Source organism: Bradysia coprophila (assembly GCF_014529535.1).
Source record: "Bradysia coprophila strain Holo2 chromosome X unlocalized genomic scaffold, BU_Bcop_v1 contig_20, whole genome shotgun sequence".
NCBI classification, from domain to species: domain Eukaryota; kingdom Metazoa; phylum Arthropoda; class Insecta; order Diptera; family Sciaridae; genus Bradysia; species Bradysia coprophila.
The window spans coordinates 339,869-360,333 of NW_023503307.1; the positions used below are offsets into that span (position 1 = coordinate 339,869).

At 34.5% G+C, this 20,465-nt stretch overlaps 1 protein-coding gene across 1 annotated transcript; it reads right to left on the reverse strand.

Moving 5' to 3' along the window:
* Positions 1-14,017: 14,017 nt before the first annotated feature.
* On the reverse strand, positions 14,018-14,879 carry LOC119068707 (general odorant-binding protein 99a). Its single transcript, XM_037172396.1, has 2 exons — positions 14,555-14,879; positions 14,018-14,476 (listed from the first exon to the last, which is right to left on the reverse strand). The coding sequence occupies exons 1-2, from the start codon at positions 14,591-14,593 to the stop codon at positions 14,090-14,092; spliced, it is 426 nt and encodes a 141-aa protein (XP_037028291.1). The 5' UTR covers positions 14,594-14,879; the 3' UTR covers positions 14,018-14,089.
* Between the last annotated feature and the right edge of the window lie 5,586 nt (positions 14,880-20,465).

Genomic DNA, 20,465 nt, shown 5'->3' on the forward strand with positions numbered 1-20,465 from the left:
GGAACAATTTATAAATAATAAAATGCCATTTTTTTGTATGTTGGCATGGAAGGCCAGCCGTTTTAAAAACAAAAATAATAAATTTGTTAAAAATGGAAAATGGAGAGAAGCGTATATACATGAAAATATATTGTATACTGTGTTCGTCTTTTGTTTTTCTTTTATTTAAATGATTTTTTTTCTCTCTATGTTTGAGATTGGTTTTTGTTTCAAGCGATCCACTTATGAATGGAAAAATGCACATTACAACATTTTAAATTCGAAATATTGTATGGAAACGGAGAAAACTTAATTGTGTAGATTGTATAGAACAATTTGTCATTTATACATTGTTAACACACACACACAAAAAAACGTAAAATTAAAACAGACAAGTCGAAAGGTTACCATTGTCGTTAAAATATCGGTTCACGTGTAATTCATCGCTTTCGTTAGTGGCGTTTGGAGTGGGCGGATATTTGTAAATTTTATTGAAAAAGGATTTTCAAAAAGAAAATCCTGTGAGCATTTTAAGAGGATTTTCTAAACTGTTTGTGATGGGTTGTTACAGATTTCCATCGATTCTTATAGATTTCCTTTATAAGTTTTGAGGATTTTATCGGATTTCTGAGAATTTTTCGGGGATTATCTTCGATTTTAAGGTTTTCAACTTCTGATAAAGGATTTTCTTGTTTTCAAAAATTTTCCAGATATTTTCTTCGGACGATGATCACGCTGTGAGGGGCAAAATCGTTAGTGTCGCTTCGCAATTCTCTGTTTTACCTTTTACCACTCCGTTAAGTATTTCTGTTGGCTAACAAAGTTACAAAATAAAGTCAATCAAACACTAATCGCAGAAAGTTTCTCGAAAACAGTGAAAAACATAGCTAACGCCGACCCGTACGAAACACCTATTCGTATCAAAAGCCTTTAATGTGAAACTCTTCATTTCTCTTACTTCATTTTCTTCTCTGCTGAAAAACTATTCTTCCTTTTAAATCACTTACATTATCCACTCTTTGCCTTGTTATCATATACAATTAAATTGCCGGAGGCAATATAGACAGCCCCGTACGAAGTCAAATTTCATAAATTCCTATTTAAACAGCTATATACCGCTATATTTACCTATATTTCACTGAAAATAAACATTTCACAGAGGAATATGCTATTATATAACTCTATATGCCTGTATATAGCTCAATATAGCTGTATATAGGTATATATAGATGTCCATATATGGAATCCCTGAAACCCCTCACACTTAACACATTATTTCCATATTTCCATTATTAATAAAATCCAATATGGCCGCCGGCAGCCATTTTGTTAGGAAACCGAAAATAGTACAGACGCTTTACATTCGTTAATACCTTTCAAACAAAAAAAAATCATGAAATTCGGTCAAAATTTACTCGAGATATTGACAAAATACTCCACGTTCACTGTACGGCCGAGTAGCCAGATAAGAGCTCACTCCAAGAGACCTAGCTCACGCTCCGGAGAACATAATTTCAAAAAAAAATTCCCTGATTGGTACGGTCAATACCTATCTAATAAAGCTAAAACGAACGAAATATGTTCAAATTTGGCCGACCTACAAGCAAAAACTGCTTGCCGCCCTGTGCCTGTTTCACACCAAGGGGTCTAACTCACATGTCGGTCATCCGATTTCCATAAACTTTTTTTTTGTCGATCGGTATTGTAAATACCTTTTATTTGACGTATCACTTACAAGTTTAACGTTTAAATGTCCGGAGATATCTTCGAAAAACCGTAAAGCACTTATTGGGCCCCAGCTCAGGAGGGGTCGATCCAAAATCACTCATCTTCGAACTTAGCCTGTCTTTTGACATTACCAAACGGGGAAAAAAAGAATTTTCCAAATCGGATGCGTTTTACTCAAGTTATCGTGCAGACAGACAGACGGACGGACGGACGGACGGACAGACGGACATTTTTTTTCTTGCTGATTTGGCATCTCTGGACAACCACAATAGGTTTCCCCTTACTCAGGGAGTCCAATTCGACGTGTTACAAACGTATGCGTAAACCTATAAGACCCCAGTACTTCGTACGGGTCTAAAGATGGAGGAGACGGAAAGCGTTCGTGAATTGAAATTTTGTAAGTTTGTGAGCGTTTTGACAACAGCATCGATATCACGGAAAATGTAGACGTATTGTAGGTGTGCGTTTCACAAAATTACGGTATTCGCTTTTCAAATAAATTAGTGTCATTTTGATAATATTGCCAACTTGCCGTCATAGAAACGGTTCTAACCACCACTTTAGGCATTTATCGGACTCTCATTATGTGTAAACGTCGACCAACTTCGAATCGCTCAAAAACTGCCATATACGTAACGAAGCTCAACAATTTATATTCTTGCATACTTGTACACCACTACCGTTCACAACAGTCTAATTTAAACATTCTCGTTACCACTTGAATGATAGGTCGAGCATCATGTATTGCTATTATAACGATACATCCAAGGCACAATAATTACTTTGAATTAAATTTTTTCGCATCGTTGATCTATCCATATGTAGGTACTCGACAAACGAATCAATGATCCTCTCTCTTTTCTACACAGACAAAATCCATTGAACCAGAAAAATTCCATGTTTCTTCAGCAAAAAGGCACTTGTATCTTGTATTACCACAACACATCATTTATCTCTATCGAAAAAAAACTACCCTTAACTAATGTGAAAGTGAAATGTTTTCGTTTTAACAATTTAATTTTTTGTATGAAATGTAAACAAATTAAGATTTTCGGTTTTGTTATATTTCGACAACAATGCTTTAGTAATATGGGCAAGACTGCACGAAGCTCTGAAGCATAATGAATTGAATCATTTAATTTTACCATTAATTTCAATTCTTATTGTATGTAATTCTTTATTCGAATGGTTAAATATTGATTTTTTGTTAGGAATTGCACAATGCTTTGGCTGACGCTACATCCTCGCAGCAAAATTGTGCTATATATTTTTTAATTATTGTAATTCCTCCGATAGGTGGTCAAATGATTACCGTTCAATAAATCAGAGATGAGTAGTCTTTATTTACAATACACCCAGAAAACGAAAACTCAGACAATACTCCTGGTATGTGTAAAATTCATCGGAACATACATCATACAGACATCATGGACAATGTTTTCTATACGTGGGACACGTTGAAACCGTAGTTACGTATTTCGATTGTGAGAATTGAATATTCATGTGTTGATGTACGTGGAATGTGAAAAACTTACGAGTGGGACGGAAGTTAAATGCACATCACATATGTAAAGCGTATATAGTGGATGTTGGTCTGAAACATTGAATTTGGATCATATTTATATTTCTAACAAATTATTTTAGTAATTAGAGAAATTCTCGAAAAATACTTTCATATTTCATGAAGAGGTTGCATTTCGTAATCATATCAGAAAGTTATTACCTTGACTGTAAGTCATGGGTTTTACAAAAACAAATACACCCTACATACCACGTTCACTATGATTAAAAATGTATTGAAATGTGATGAAAAAACGTTAAATGTTAAAATTTTGTGCCCTTTGTTAACACGATAACTTGAGTAAATCTCAACCGATTTTCAAAAACTCTTTTTTATTCGACGAAGTATTGAAATCCTCAGATCAAATTCGAAAATGGGTGGTATCGGTTCGACCATCTGGTAGTAGTTCTCAGAAGAAGCCTTTTCTGCTCTTTGTTAACACGATAACTGGAGCAAAGTTCAACCGATTTTCAAAAACTTTTTTTTTAATCGACGAAGTATTGAAATCCTCAGGTCAAGTTCGAAAATGGGTGATATCGGTTCAACCATCTGGTCGTAGTTCTCGAAAGAACTGCTCTTTGTTAATACGATAACTGGAGCAAAGTTCAACCGATTTTCAAAAACTTTTTTTTATTCGACGAAGTATTGAAATCCTCAGGTCCAGTTCGAAAATGGGTGGTATCGGTTCAACCATCTGGGAGTAGTTCTCGAAAGAAGCCTTTTCTGCTCTTTGTTAACACGATAACTGGAGCAAAGTTCAACCGATTTTCAAATTTTTTTTTATTCGACGAAGTATTGAAATCCTCAGGTCCAGTTCGAAAATGGGTGGTATCGGTTCAACCATCTGGGAGTAGTTCTCGAAAGAAGCCTTTTCTGCTCTTTGTTAACACGATAACTGGAGCAAAGTTCAACCGATTTTCAAAAACTTTTTTTTATTCGACGAAGTATTGAAATCCTCAGATCAAGTGCGAAAATGGGTGGTATCGGTTCAACCATCTGGTAGCAGTTCTCGAAAGAAGCCTTTTCTGCTCTTTATTAACACGATAACTGGAGCAAAGTTCAACCGATTTTCAAAAACTTTTTTTTAATCGACGAAGTATTGAAATCCTCAGGTCAAGTTCGAAAATGGGTGGTATCGGTTCAACATCTGGTCGTAGTTCTCGAAAGAAGCCTTTTCTGCTCTTTGTTAACACGATAACTGGAGCAAAGTTCAACCGATGGGTGACCAACATTGTTTGATAAAGACGATTGTATCACTTCCACTACTTTTCTTTCTCATAAAATTAAAATGGCAATTCAAAAAAAAATCCTTTTATCTTATGGACCAATATCTTGCTTCTTTTCCGTCAACTTATTGAAATATCTTCATATGACCCACTTTGCATTTTAATTTCGTAAAAGTATAACAATAAAGAAAGCAAAACAAGTAATCTTTCAAATACGACACTGCTATATAATATACTCTTTGAACTTGAAGAAAATCTTATTAACTCAAAAGAAAAAGAAAACATTGCTTGTGTTGAAAAAAAGGTATCAATTTTATACACACAATTTCATCCCTTACTTCTTCTTGCTGTTGTGTGTTTTTTTTTAATATAATACAGTCGCTCTTTATTTGAAATGTTACACCTAAAGAATGTAAGTGTATATTTATTTGAAAATTATATTCCTTATTTTCACTGTTGTTGTTTGTTCGTTATATTATATTGGTTGGTATATTAGCAACTAATTTTTAAATCAGCACTCACTTCATATTGTACCAACGAATATTCCAAGGTATTGAATTCAGACAGCCTATTAACAAGCACACAGATGTTAATCATATAATTTGTTGTTAATAATCATTTTGTAGTTTTCGGTTATATTTTGGATATTATGTTCCATAATAATAAACTTATTGTCGGGGATGAAGGCATTGTTGTTAGCATAATATAATTTTAATACCTTCTTCTCTCACTTTATGTGTACTTTTGACACTTTAATGTTATTGTAAACTTTATAGAGGCTGAATAATAATGTGCATTGAATAATTTGTTAACATTTTGGTGTATATTTATCGTCAAAAATATGATAGGTAAAAGGAAGCTGGGATATTTATTTTTAAAAAAATGAACTGGGTATTTGATCAAATTTTAATAGGTTAAAATGAGAGTTTTTAGTTTATCTTGGCTCTTGATTTTGTCGAATAGTAGTAGAGAGAATTTAATTATAAATTACAAATTTTGAAGAGCTCAAATTAGTTTATTAGTAATTTGATATAGTCAGTGAGTGACAGTGATAGATGTTAATTCACAAATTATGCACTAATGAGCGGAGAGGCGATTAAAAAAGCCGACAAACATATTTTTTCCTGAATTTTCGTGCCTTCTACTTAAACGTTTCGATGTAATAGTACATTACATACCAGTAAAAGAATTTGATATCTCGTATCCAGATGAGGAAAAAAATCCGATTGCTTGAGCCCTAGGTACTTTTCCTCATCGTGATACGATATATCAAATTATTTCACGTGTATAATACAGCGTTTTACTTTACGAGCGAAGGAAAGATTTTTCCCTAGCAAGAGAAAAGACACATTCCCTTCCTAGTGAAGTAAAATACTATGACATACGGCAACCAAAGACGAGTCATGAAAAAATCAGTGATAAGCTCTACTTCGCCTCGAATCATTTAAATGGGTGAAATAGTTACACACACGCCATGGTAGCATAAAAGCCGTTTGAGTTTTTTTAGTGTTTTTAGACCCACACCACGTAAGTAGGATTTTTCCACATAAAGTAATGTTATTTGTATGGACCGTACGAAATCCTTTAAGCCCAACCACCCCAAATGTTGGACGTAATTTATGAATCTAAAGACAAAACTTTTCATTGTTGTTCTATTTGCACTGATACAATGAGATTGAACATATAGGTTACATGTTTATGACTCAGGTTTACTCTAGCTGATCGTAATACTGAATCTTACTGTAAATTCAAGAAATTAAACGTAAATGTCCTTGCCGTGAACTAATTATGTTGAAGACCAAATAATTTAGTTTCAAGGCATTATTGTGTTACCATCTTGGGATCGTTTATAAACTATGTCACGCGTGCTAAAAACATGCAAGATATGGTTTGAAAATGTGATAGAAAGAAATGAAAGTAGTCGTTTGATGCTATTTTCCAAAATCAAACCTCGCTGGCACTTCAAGGCTTTGGTCGAACTACCGTGAGCAACTCCTGGCTAGAGGTTGCATGAATTGTAACTAATCCAACGAAAAGAAGTCAACTCTCGTTACAAAGGAAACGCAGAGGCTCCAAATATTTTCTATTGCAATACTTATAGACATCAAGTTGTAATACGATGACAAAATAAAAAAATCAACCGTGGCAAATGTATCATCATCCCAAAACAAACTTAAAGAAAGAAAAGGAAATTGCGAAGAGAATTGCATATCAATAAGTTGGTTCAATTGGATAGGAAATAACGCTCTGTCGAAAGTTAATTTCGTTTTCCACCTATCACCGGTTGTATCACATATACTTATATACACTTATAATATAGCAATCGCAATGCAGAACAGATCATTTAAAACAAAATTCTATTTCTTATTGTATTCACTCAAAGAAAGTACAGATTCTATTTCACAATTCACCAACATACATAACACACAAAATTTATCTTTGAACTTTGTAAATTTCTGTTAAAATTTTCCCTGTCTAACACAGCGTGAAATTATATTTATTCTTGTTCTTCCTGTTTTCATCTTGTGTCTTTCCGGGTATCTTTTCCAAGAAATAGAGAAAGATTTTATACAAAATGTACATGGTATACGTTGGGCGCTTGTATATATATATATAGCGTACAACAGACAAGGATAAAAATCTATGCGGTATACATAACAGAGCGTCTTATATTTTATATTCCGAGTGAAAGACAAGAGCTAATTTAAACACAGATCTTCGCATTTTAATGCTGGAAAGTTAACAACTATAAAACGAGTATTTAATTTTCTGAAATTGTATAACAAAAGATTTAATCTCATTGCTGGGATATTATGGGGTTAGAGTGCGTGTTCTTACTACCCGCTACATCCACTCCAGTTGTCTATTAAAATTGACACAAAAGGGATTTTCTAAAAATCGTAATAAAAAAAAACAGAAATTAATTTTTAACTGGTGTGTGTGTGTGCTCACAATTGTACTCGCTCAATGTTGTCTGATGAAATTGTACTATAGCCGGAAAATAAGATAAAAAAAATTAGCTCTTTCACCCCAACCCCACAAACAATATTTCAAACAATTAAAAAGTAATTTTAAATATCGTTGCAAAATCCGTAAATTTTTTTATTTTCTCCTACGTTTCCATTCTTGTCTTTTCTCTTCTTTTAAAATGGTAATGTACCATAGACATAAATACACATTGTCACCCGTCACCCCGGTGTAATTCAAGCAATGAATTTAATTTGATGATTGCGGATATAGATAACCAATAAGGGTAAGCAAAATAGAGAGGCGAATGCATTTTCCCGCATTATTGTACGGTATATTTGGAAGGGAATGTTTATTTATTTGTATTATATGTTGTACACTGTTGTTTTGCCTGAGGTTGACAGCAACCGTATGCATTCAATTTGCGATCATCATTATACAATTACCAAAGAGGGAGGAAAATTTGTTTTGAGACTTTTAAGTAGGTGCATACATATATCACCCGTTCAACGGTTGTGCCAGTTTTTCTATTGTTCGACCAAATGCGCGATAATTCTTTTAAATGATTTATGTTAATGTTTTATGCGTTGTTGCAGTGGCTATCTTGACATAAATACTACAATTGGAAAATCTTGGCTTTCATTGTTACCCTCGCACACAAGAAGGTAAATTTAATTAAAGTTGAAAAGAATCTTTTATGGGGAAAAAATCATCCGACTAAATGGCAAATAAAAATTTGATACTGAAGCCTTGCAAGGATTTTTTTTTGAAAAAATAAAGGGATTGAAGTGATCCGTAAAAAATGAATGTAAAAAAAACACATCGAAGTTTAGATGGATATGGATATCTTTCTACTCTATATAGAACCTGTCTCATTCAATACGATAAATGTATCTTGGTACAATTCTAATTTAGAGCCGAGCATTTTTTTTTCATTTTTTCATTGGCTTCATTTTTATTAATTTGTTTATTAGCGAATGTAATGAGGTTAAATTTAATTTAGAATGTAAGGCGCAACCATTGGTGTAACGAGTCACACAAGAGCTGAATCGAGACTTTATTGTCATCATTGATGGGACACATTTCTCAATGAATACACATTCAAAAGGACTGGTCAAGCAAACTTTCACATCCTTTAAAAACATTATCTTGTCTCATCAAGGAACTCGAAAGTAATAAAAACTAGCATACAGTGTCGATAGAAGACTTGAGTGTGATGAGTGAATGGTAACTCTTTAGAAAATTAGATTTGCATTAGTTATTTGTTGACCAAGTTGACCATTTGTTGCGAGGTGTGATTAACCGTTTTCTCCCATAACAAAACAGACGACAAAGCTTCGACGTTTCGCCTGATGACAGTTCAGTGCAGAAAGTCTGATTTTCCTCGTGGAAGAAAATTTCTATTGTATCACTTCTTGTTTCCCCGGGGGAGAAATAGTCATTTACGTCACAAGGACTAGAGCCGAACGTACTTCTCAATTTCGGGCTCCTTAGCAAGCGTGGAAATTTCTATGTTCTAAAGCAGTAAATTCCAACTTCGCTCTTGTTGAAATGTCCCATTTTTCCCTCGGTAAATAATAGTTACGGAAATAAGTTGGAAATTTCATGGGTTAGTATTGGTCTGACAATATATAAATTATTCCCAAAAGAATTTTTGTCTTGTTTCTTATTAACAAGATAATTTGATTAATTCTCAACGGATTAAAAAAAAAGTTTTTGAATTATCTCGGCAGATGAAAAGTGTATGCACCCTTTGCCAAAATTGTTATCTTGACATGTGGTCATTACGGTTCTCGCCTTCGGCTCGACCAGCAATCCCCACACGTCTCGATAATAATTTTATCAAGAGGTACATACACTTATATTATCCGTTGAAGAATTAATTTCTTAGATTAAGGTTAAGGGTGTCCGTTGTAGCACTAGTAATCTTAAAAATATGCCCAACAGAATATTTGTGTCGTCGCTTGACAGCTTAAGTGTAAACGGAATTTTAATTTAACTGTTTTACTCGACAAGGAATGAAATTCTTGAGGCTAAGTTCGTTAACGGAAAATATCGGGGTAATAAGAGTTGTGAGTTATTCGAAAAAGACGTAATCAGAAGTTGAAAAACTGAGTATAAAACTTTGTACTTCCCAAAGGCTTCGTACCGATCTTAGGATAATTATATTCTTTAGACTGATGAGCTGCATTGATTCAGAAAAAAAGAGCCAGATTCATTGATTATAACCAAATGAACCGGACCTGTATCACATCAATGATATTCAAAAATTCAAATAATGAAAGCCGACCCTTTTCATCGATTTTCAATTTGTGAATTTCGCTCCCACAAAAGGTGTGACAAAATTTTAGAGACACTTAAGTGTAGTAATTGTAACTAAATTTCTCCATATATTTTCCAAACAGATTTAGTTTTCGATTCTATTGTCGATTTATATTCTGTGACAAAAACAAAAGAAACATCGAAACAAATGAATTAAATGTATTTTCCCGAATTGATTTCCAAACAAAACTGTGTTTAAATTCTGACGATGAAAACCTTTTCAATATCAATTTTCCATATTATACTTTGTCACCCCCTTTGTTTTCCCTGAAATACACAATTTTATAGATCTCTATTTTCATTCAGCACTTCATGCTGACTGATAGATAATACAATATGCGCATACATAGATTCCCCATACAAAACATTTTATAATTGTATTTAATATTATAGTCACACAGAGAATGGTGATATTGAAAGTCAAAACAATTTTATAAAATTACACTGTACACTGTACTATGTATTGTATCTGTAGATATGTGACACAGCATACACACAATATAAACAAATATCATCATCCCATTGATACGAGAGTTTAATATAAAATATATAACTTGCATTGTTTTGATGGAACATTATTATATTTTGGATATTTGTATTATTTATGAATTGAATTTTAAGCTTCAGCAATATAATGGACAATATAATTTTGGCTTTTTTATGACAATGAAAATAGTATTTTCATCGGTCAAAGCACACAATAATTGTGTATAGTATGGAGTGGAGTATATATGGATTGGATACTGTAAGGTGGGTCACGTCCATTTTGTCATTATTAACAATCTACGGATTAACATGGACTAATAATTAGTTCTGAGTACAATTAACACTGCCAATATAACTTGGTACTAGAAGTTAATCTGTTATCATTAGGCATTTTATGTTTTTATTAGCAATTGCCAGACGTAATAAATGTGTCATGTGTGCGATGTGAATAACCTTATTTTCACGACTCTCCCGTGGGAGAAAGTAAAACTTTCCTCACTTGAATTGTCCCTTTTTTCGTTTTCATAAATGTTATATCTTTCTACATTACTATACCAGGGAAGTAGTTTGATATTTCGTATCCAGATGAGTAAAAGTGTCCTAGGGCTTTGTGATGTGAAGAGGGATTCTTTTGAAAAACAGAATCTTGAAATCGGACGCATTTTCCATTGGACTTTTTTATATGTGCCTAGAACCTAAAACCACTTTCAAAAAAATTCGTCGAAGCTTATGTGGCAGGTGGGGTAGATGGTCGTGTGGGGTGTCATATGAAAGGTAATTGTATGTACTTTCAGGAGACGTAGAGCTTACGGAAGTTTGGTAGCATCTCCGATGCAATATAAGCAGTTAAAGCAGATATTTAAACCCAATAAGACCCTATTTGCCCCAGAAGTACATGCAATTACCTTTCTAATGACACCCCACACGGCTCGTGTAATTGGAGAAATTTTTGTAGGAAAAGTGCATGTTTTCAGTTTTCTATCACCTCCCACCAGCCACACAAGCTTCGAAGAATTTTTTAAAAAGTGGTTTTAGGTTCTAGCGACCAATACCAATTTAGGCACATATAAAAAAGTCCAATGGAAAATGCGTCCGATTTCAAGATTCTGTTTTTCAAAAGAATCCCTCAGAATTTTATTCAAAAACGTGAGGTAAAGTTAACTTCACTTTACTTCACGGGAAACACACAAGAAGTACCATTTCCATTATTTGCCTCATTGGTAAGTAATGTATGATTCCCTCCGGAGGGAATCGCCACTTTATGATGAAAGGTTTTTTAGCGAATTCGATTCGCTAAAAAAAAGCCATGCGATAGGAAACCGTACATTATGTCTGATGTTCCAAATTTTTATTTTGACGAATGGGGACGTTATAGCCCCACGCAAAGGGATGTAAAGTGGTGATTCGAGGGCGTATTTCATAATCCAAATTGTCAAAATAATCATTTTGTAGAGAGATAAGCAAGTAATGATTTGTTCCATGATGCCCTATTTATCTCCCTAGGGCAACACTGTGTTGAGTATAACCATTTTGGCTGACTATCTACTACTGCGGCACGCAGATTGGATGGTAACAAAGATCGAGTCAATTTTGGACGTGCATAACCGAATGGTCAATCATCGTATTACTCACACAAATGTCCTACGATCTAAGTTCTAGGGATACTGCATACACGGGCTTGTTCAGAGTGAGCTAGAAGATATATCGTATATGGTAGTGTGCTGTACATGGGTGAGAAATATTCTTAATAGACACCAACTGGGTATACACAGTTGGGACTTGAGAATAGTATTGGCGGGAGCACGAGAATGTATCGTTGACAGCGTCACATACCTGTCGAGGCTCATTTGGCACACCAATATAGCTGTTGCACACTCCGAATAGAAAGCGTGCGATTGTGTTAAATGCGGGAATCTAACTTAAATGCACGACTAGGCGTAAGAACGAAAGACGAGTAATGTGGCGTACAGCCACATCATACACAAACCAACAATACCATCAATGTCATCATCACACCAACAACCACACTCGAAGAGCACGACACAATGGGTCCAACAAGGATGGCCTCGGTGTCCTTTTTCTTTTAAATTCAATTGTAATTTGCAAGAGAAAACTCTCGACTAAAATCAATCAATCTACTACTCAGTTGTGTGTGCAAACTATACATCATCAACTTCATTTCTTTAAGTTTTCAACTCCAGTTAGTTCAATTTTATTCGTTAAAAGTAATGGAAGGCAATGAATATAAACCACCCAGACATGCATGGTCCAATGTCACCTCGGAGGATATAACAATTTTAAAAACGGATTCTAACTAACCCATTTTCATATTTTTTTGACAAAAATAATGAATATGTTCAAGATAAATCGATAGAATTTGAAGAATCGACCGTACCTGGTATGTACATTCATTGATGGGAATGGAAGGCACTCAGTTATTACTATGAAATTGTATAAACGAAAACGACATTGTGAAGTTAGTTGCGGTAGGTTTTCACAAATTGTGTTGTTAGTTTGGCCAACTGAAGAGGTCTATATAGACTCGGTAGAGGCTTTCAATATTAATTTATGCGTACCATATGTGGAAATGACTTCAGAAAAATTGACTAGAAGACCACGTCTAGAAAAGTAAAAATCGAAACACTTTCTCAACAATTAACAACATATTCAACTTGAGTGCTTTGCTGTTCTTTGACCGATGTACATCCGTAAGGCCGAAAGCACACGAGCAATTTTTCATTGATGGGATTGACAATTATGCTGCGTTTTCCATTGTGTCGCCTGTGGTGAATATCGAATTACAATGGAAAACGCAGCATAATTGTCGATCCCATCAATGCAAAATTGCTCGTCAAAAGCAATTCCTTGTATCGAATATTTTGAGTAATCTAGTTGGCAAACTGTAGAAACCCTTACCCTATACATACGTATACAGTTACTAAGTCAGATTGGCTCGAATTTACTTAGATACACGGTTTAGGCACTAAAACCACAAAAAAAAAATTATGGAAATCTGTAGAATGGAATCTTTTGGCATTACCGACTATAGCTTACCAAGAATAAGCAAAAATGGTTCTAGAATGCCATTCGCCAGTTGGTTGGTTGGTTATTGGTAATGTTATTACCATTCTTTGTCAACGATAAAGATAGACGGTAAGGTTTTGCAAAAGGCAAAAGCTTCAATTGTCATTAACTACTATAGATCGAACAAACATCTATTTACACGAAACTTCTTCACTTTAGACGCTTTCATGTAACAACACTGGAAAAGCGCTGGTGGAGATGCCACTGGTTTCAAATTTATTTACAGTGTAAGTAAATATTCTTGAAATTTATCTCTAGAAAGCGTGAGTTGTTAACAATTCCATTAAAGAATATGTTAGCGACTCTATGTAGGTTTCGTCGAATGTTGGACTTTAAACAGAAAACAAATTTTTCAGAGGGAGGTATGTAATCCGTCCGTTTCTCTGTTTTTATGTGGAAAAATTTCTAGAAAATTGTATTTGCTGAGCATGAAGGTAAATGATGTGGAACGACAATAGAAATTATTTAGCGAGACGAAAATCACTCAGTGGATTGTTTATATCAGAGAAAATGGTATCACAATAACTGAACCGCATAGCTAATTATTTTGTTACTAAATTGGTTTCCAAAACAATAATTGTATAAAAAAACAGTTCATACTAAGCTTCAAACAAGCCTCGAAATCTCACTATCACGTTGCATACCCAAAAAAATGAAACAATTCCAGAATTAACAGTCATTTTTATTGTACCTTTCTCATCACCACTCTCCGAACAAATGCGAATCAGTTAGCAGTTTATTCAGTCTTCTTGGTCAATTGAGAACGAACCAATGAAAAGTGTTGAGCTGTGAAGCACTTGAATGCTCTGAATACCCAGATTTCGTTGGTTGTATCGGCATCGGTTCTGGTAACACATTCATCGATCTTCGGTTTAATGTCAACACCGTGAGCAGTTTGGAATTGCGTTATCAAACGGTCTGTGTGGAAACCCTCGTGATCGCAGAAAAGTCCGAATTCCTTGAAGATGCATGTAATGTATGATCGGGTCAACTCATCGTCTGGGAAGTTCCATGTCTTGTATTGTTCCAGTGTTTCTGTAGGGACACTCAATTTCGACACACATTCTTTACGGGCTGCAAGCAGGTCTGGAAGAGCTTTGGGTGTCCATTCGTCAGCAGAAACCTATAGCCGAAGTAAAAATTCACTCGTAAAACACTTTGCTTAAATGCCGTTGTTAACACAAGTGGGAACAAAACTTACAGCTGCGACTAACAACAAAACGACAGCGAAGTACTTCATTGCAAGTATATAGAGTTTTTTGAAAGAATAAACTAAACTGAGATTAGGAAAAGCAAAAATCTGCCCTTTTATATCTTCTACATTCGGAACTTCAAATAAACTCAAAGCAACATCGCTAGCAAATCATATTCTGGTTGATGGCTATTATATAACGAAAATTTATTATGTTGACTGGATTGACTAAGAAAGTACTCGTACAGCATAATGGCTATTTGCAAAAATCCGATTTTTTTACGAGAAAGTCGGGAACTATCTGTACGCAGTCTTGACGATTACATTTGTGAAGCGTTGGAAACGTTGAGGATAAAATTTGTTTATCTGCACATCGAGCTGTGCATGCAAAAATTTCAGGCAGTCCGAGTGATGAATTTGTGTAGCTTTAGTAGGATTGAAAGTTTGGACTTTTGTGTCTGACACGATGTGAACTTAGGAAAGTTTTTTCAAACCTTCATAAGCCGTACAACATGTATGTGACGACGGTGTTTTGATTCTTCTATAGATACAAAGTTCAATGTATCTATATTTGTTGAAGTTGTTAAACCAAAAGATGAACCGATCATCATTAAATTGGTTAACATCGAATGCTAAATGCATTCATCACATCAACAACGAATCGATGCCATTAGACAGGCAGCAATGTCGTACGAAATTAAGGTACGTTTGACCACTGTTTCGATCTGTGAGAAAATAGGATTGAAAGTACTTGCGTTATGAGGTTTTAGTGTAACGTGTCTCTGCTAAAATTATCTATTTCTATCGAATGAATAAACATGGTTACTTGAAATCATCCTGTTTGGAAAATTGATGACTTACACTAATGATTTCTATCTGAATTGCACAAATGTACAAAGCGAAGCATCATACCCAGATAAAAGACGTCCAAGCAATTGGTGTAATCTATTTTTAAAATAAATAATTCGTTTACTTATGATAATGGTTAATTATTCTCAATTTCAGGGCCTATTTTTGTACAATCAACTGTTTCTATTTACTTAAATGTATACGAAGATAATATCTTCACACTTCTTCGACGTCTTTTTTCTTTCGTTGTTTCACTTTCAGTAACTTTCAGAAACTACAATTGTATCCAATATTTTCGCTAAGTCTATTGGGTTGGGTTCAAAATCTTGTACTTCATTTGTTGGCTAGAAAGGTTAAAATAACGACCACATTATTCGACGGTCGATATATTTGTCGTTGCTAGCAATACCCAATGCATTTGCGATAGGTTTAGCTGAAAACTATCTGCATTTAGCTAAATAAATGAACGGTCAAAAAATGGAGCAGCTTTATGATTAAAAAATATTCAAATTTTATTACTCCGCTTAGTTCTATGGTTGAAACGTTCACATGACAAATTTTAACCAATCTGAATAGCTGAAAAATTCAACTGTGACTCATTCTTTGAAAGTATTTATTGCATTGTCAGCTTATTCAAATACTGGTGCTGAACAAGTTTCAAACACTCTTTTGTGAATTTGATAAGTGCTTAAGGACTCAACATTGAATTTTATGCCATTGACATTGTCGACGGTATCAAAAATTACCTCTGTTCAATTAAATGTTGTTGAAATACTCTTAAATTCTGTCCGCCTTCGATAACAGAACAACATGTGATTAAAAAGTTCAAATGTTATGAGCGTTGAATATATTTTTTTAATTAGAGATAACGCAATGTTAATCGAAAACTATAATAGGTTAACATATACGAATTTCAACAGAATTTTTTTCTTCTATGCCAACAAAGTTACACCGATTACGCACATAAAAAGCAGGGAAATTTGTGCAATTACTGATAAGATGCGATACAATTTTAACGAAAGCAATGACAAAGGTTTTTCTTTAATTTCGAAAAAAGATCGCCGCATTTTTGGACGGCGTGTAAATCTGTTTCTAACGATGTAGTCTCAGATCGCTCATTTATGTTTATTTTCTCGCAAATAGAGTCAGCTAACATAATACTGAAATCGATTATAAGACTCTTCCTCCCGATGCTTTCTTAAATCAATGCATTCAACATAATGCCAGGTATTTGGACATCAATTGTGATGATCCAAGTAAAGTTTCTAAAAAATTCTTCGCATTAACGATGAATGTAAAGTTATCTTAAAGTTTGAAGGAAGTAATCGAAAGCCTATCGGTCCTCGTCGATAATGATCCTCAGTTATGATCCATTAAACAATGTGATATGGTGGTGCTGATGCTAATCGGCACCCAAGAATTGTACAGGCATTCAAACATGTTCAATATAACACCGCCACCATTCCATCCCTCGAGTGTAACTCTATGACTTTTAAATTATTTCATTGAATGCAGACGCCGATCTAACATCGGCTTAGAGGAAAGCTGCTAACGCACAGATCTAGTACCTAAAATGTTTTCTACAAGAGGTTATCGAATATTACCAAATATGGTTTGAACAAACTTCACATTCAGTAAATAATAAATATGTTACTGACTGATGACCCCACCATAACATATAAAAGCAAGCAATAAGAACCTTCATGTTCAGTGTTAAATCCGAGTTTGGTTGAACAGAAGAAAATGTTGCTGCTTAAAACAATAATCGCCATAACGTTTGTTTTATTCATCGTGCCAAGGAATTTGGCATTGGAAGCAACAATTCGTCCAGACGGTAGTTTTCGTTAACAAACTTCAACCAGCAGCCTTTCACAAGTCCAGGTAGATATAAATAAAATGGACAAGGATAAAACAAACGATTTGGTGCACCAATGCAATGGGAAATCAGTAGCTCAAAATGTTGATATAGCATGCCAAACTGTTTACACGCTACCAATTACAGATCAACGAAAAATAGAGAAAATGGCACCACATTTGAGTTTTAAAGTCAAATATGAATGTGGTTGGTGTCCACATCCAAAATTTTTAGAAAAACATATTTTGCCTGGTAGTATATCTTCAGAGTCGCAAGTAGCCACAGAATGGCGGAATAGAGTAGAAAAATATGCTCAGACGGCCGAAAACGAACGAGAAAGAAATAACTGGGCAGCAACAACAACAGCGACAATTTTCGCAGGTATTGGCAACAGTCAATTTCAACGCGATGGCGGAAACAGATGTACAGCCACACGTGACGTTTGGAAATATCAATGTGAAAAAGGAAGAAATGGATGGGAATGTACGAAATCGAAAAAGAAGGAGATAGCCATTCATGACACAACCAGTGGGCACTATGGAGCATAAAATGCAATTTCAATTCAAATATAGTATAATAAAGATGCAATACTAAGTCTTGTTTTATGGAATGTAACAGCTAAGTTGCTGCATGAGCATTTTGTCCTCTTTATTTTTTTGATTTTATTAATTTTTTTTCCTGTCGATAACTTAGTCCAGCGTTAAGAAAGTGAATAATATCCTTTTACCTAATCACCGTAGTATCTGAAAGTATCCATGTATACAGTGTTGGAAGCTGCAGTGTTCGGTTGGTGACTATAGCCAGGCCAAGACAATATAACGTATTATTTCCAGGCCCAGTCAAACTTTGCGAACAATCAATTGTAGATATTGAAGAGATTTCACATTTTCACAGGGATGAATGGATTTTCCTGAACAACAATATGCCAAAATCGGATATTTTACACTTCTCAGGAGCGGTTTAAACAAGTTTACAAACTCGAGATCTCGAAAGTGTTGTGGTGATATTTTTACCTGTTTATTTGATGATGGATTTTTTTTAAAGTTTAGAAAGAAACCATGTCCCAAGTTCAATTTTCATCAATAATGATGAATTTTATTTAGTGTAGTGAACAACCAGTGAGGTTGTAATTGTATCTTTTCTAAATTTCTAAACTGTATTTAAAATTATATCTGAACACAGCTCTGCTACCAGCATGAACACTGAATTGACAAGTGTCAAATTTGGAGGCTTTAGTGATACGAGCTGCCGCTTAGGATTGTTTGTATTGTATGTTTTAACTCATACAAATAAAACAAGTAATCTATAATAGAAACGCAGTACCTACTGTGATTTCATCAGCCTCCGAATATTTTCTATGTTCATGCTAGTAGCAGTGCTGTGATCTGAACCATAATTTTGCTTACACCATCACTCGCAATGATAACTGTAACTGTACAGAAATGCGTTGCTTTGCATTGTTTGAGCGAAAAAGATCATCAGTAACTGAAATTGTTGCAAAAATAGTATTTTTCCTAACGCATGCTGAGAGGTTTTTTTTGGGGAACGAGAGGTTTCCAGCACGAGTCGGAGGAGAGTTCTGGAATCGAATTCGCTACAAAGGCCTGTTAGCATTCATAGGAACAGCGTTTTGTTTATAGTGTGTCGGAAATAAGCGCGAAGTCGCGACATTTTGACACTAGATAAACAATTTTTTTTTTTAATAGTTCATTTCGTACCTAGGACTAAAAGTATTTTTTAGCGTCTGAGAAGTTTCCAGACAGAGCCGATGGCGAGGTCAGGAATCGAATACGCTAAAAAAGACTTTTAGTCCGTGGTACAAATAGTATTTTTCATATTGGACGGAGTATCTGGCACCTCTTCCATCTGACGACGAAGTTGACGCGAGTTCCACGACCTGCACCATAATTTTTTTTTAAGTGATCTGGAATATCTTAGAACAACTCAAGATTTTGTTGAGATGAGTTGAGATTGAGGCCGTAATTCCTAGGGAATTCATTCGTTTATAAAATGTAACGTAAAGTAGTTTAGTTAGTCCCTACAGAATTCAACTTTTTATGAATTGAATGCCAATTTTCATTGTACATAAAAAGCGTTTTAACACGTCGAGCGATCCGGCCCATTGCCCCGGAGCGAAGCGGATGGCCGCAATGTGAGCCGGGCTCCGGAACGGTGTCGGTAACTTAGGAGTTTTTTTTTCTCGCACCGTCTAATAATTAGTCCCTTTAGAAAATAATACGCTAAAAAAAATTCACAGACAAAGAAATACTCATCCATAAATGGTGGAGGTGCCATCGACATGTACCTTATTTCTATCGGTATTTTATTATTTTTTATCGGTAGTATTGCATTAATTTATCGGTCGTTTACAAATCAAATCAAATCAAATCAGGAGTTAATGCCCTGTCATGGAGCATTTGATTAATCATTTTTTCTCATCAATTGGAATTGTACGATTTTTAACTACTGAAAAAGAGTAGTTTATGACTACATAAAGAGATGCCCTAAAAGAGGTGCAGGAAAATTGTAGCATAAAATTGCTGACGAATGCAATTGTTCGGGTTCGATTTCTTCCGAAGGGACTGTGCTTTGAGTTCATTTCTTTGCTAAAATGATCAATTTTCAGGAACTCGGTTCAGCAGAAGAATGTGTATAAAATCGTGCAACGGAGTTATAATAATAATAAAACGACTCGATTTTTCGGTTTTAAAAGAAAATCATTTGTTATTGTTAAATATAGTTTTGATAATTGATAATAAAAACAAACAAAAAAATGCGAGAAATGTTAATTCACAAGGACAACTAAAGGAAAATGGACGAAATTAAAAGTAAAAATTGTTGCAATTTTAATGATTAGAATACAAATTTTAAATTATTTTTTTTTTGTATCGATGTGAGCAATTTGACACCATATTGTGTTTAATACTTTTTAAAAGCATATCTCTATTACCCTTCTTAAATATTATACTTTGTCGACATCGATATTCACTTTCAAATAATAAGGATCATAAAGCTGAGTCGTCCGGCCAGAACATTTAAAAAAATGATTTTTGTACCATTGCCCCATTGTACCATTTGGTGGAAATTTTATTGTGCAAATAGATAAAAATGTAATGGACCAAGATCCAAATTTTTCTGTATACATTCTTCGTTGTTTCGTGTACAGAAATAAACATGTACAAAAAATAATGTGGCTGAAAAACACTGCCTGCCTTC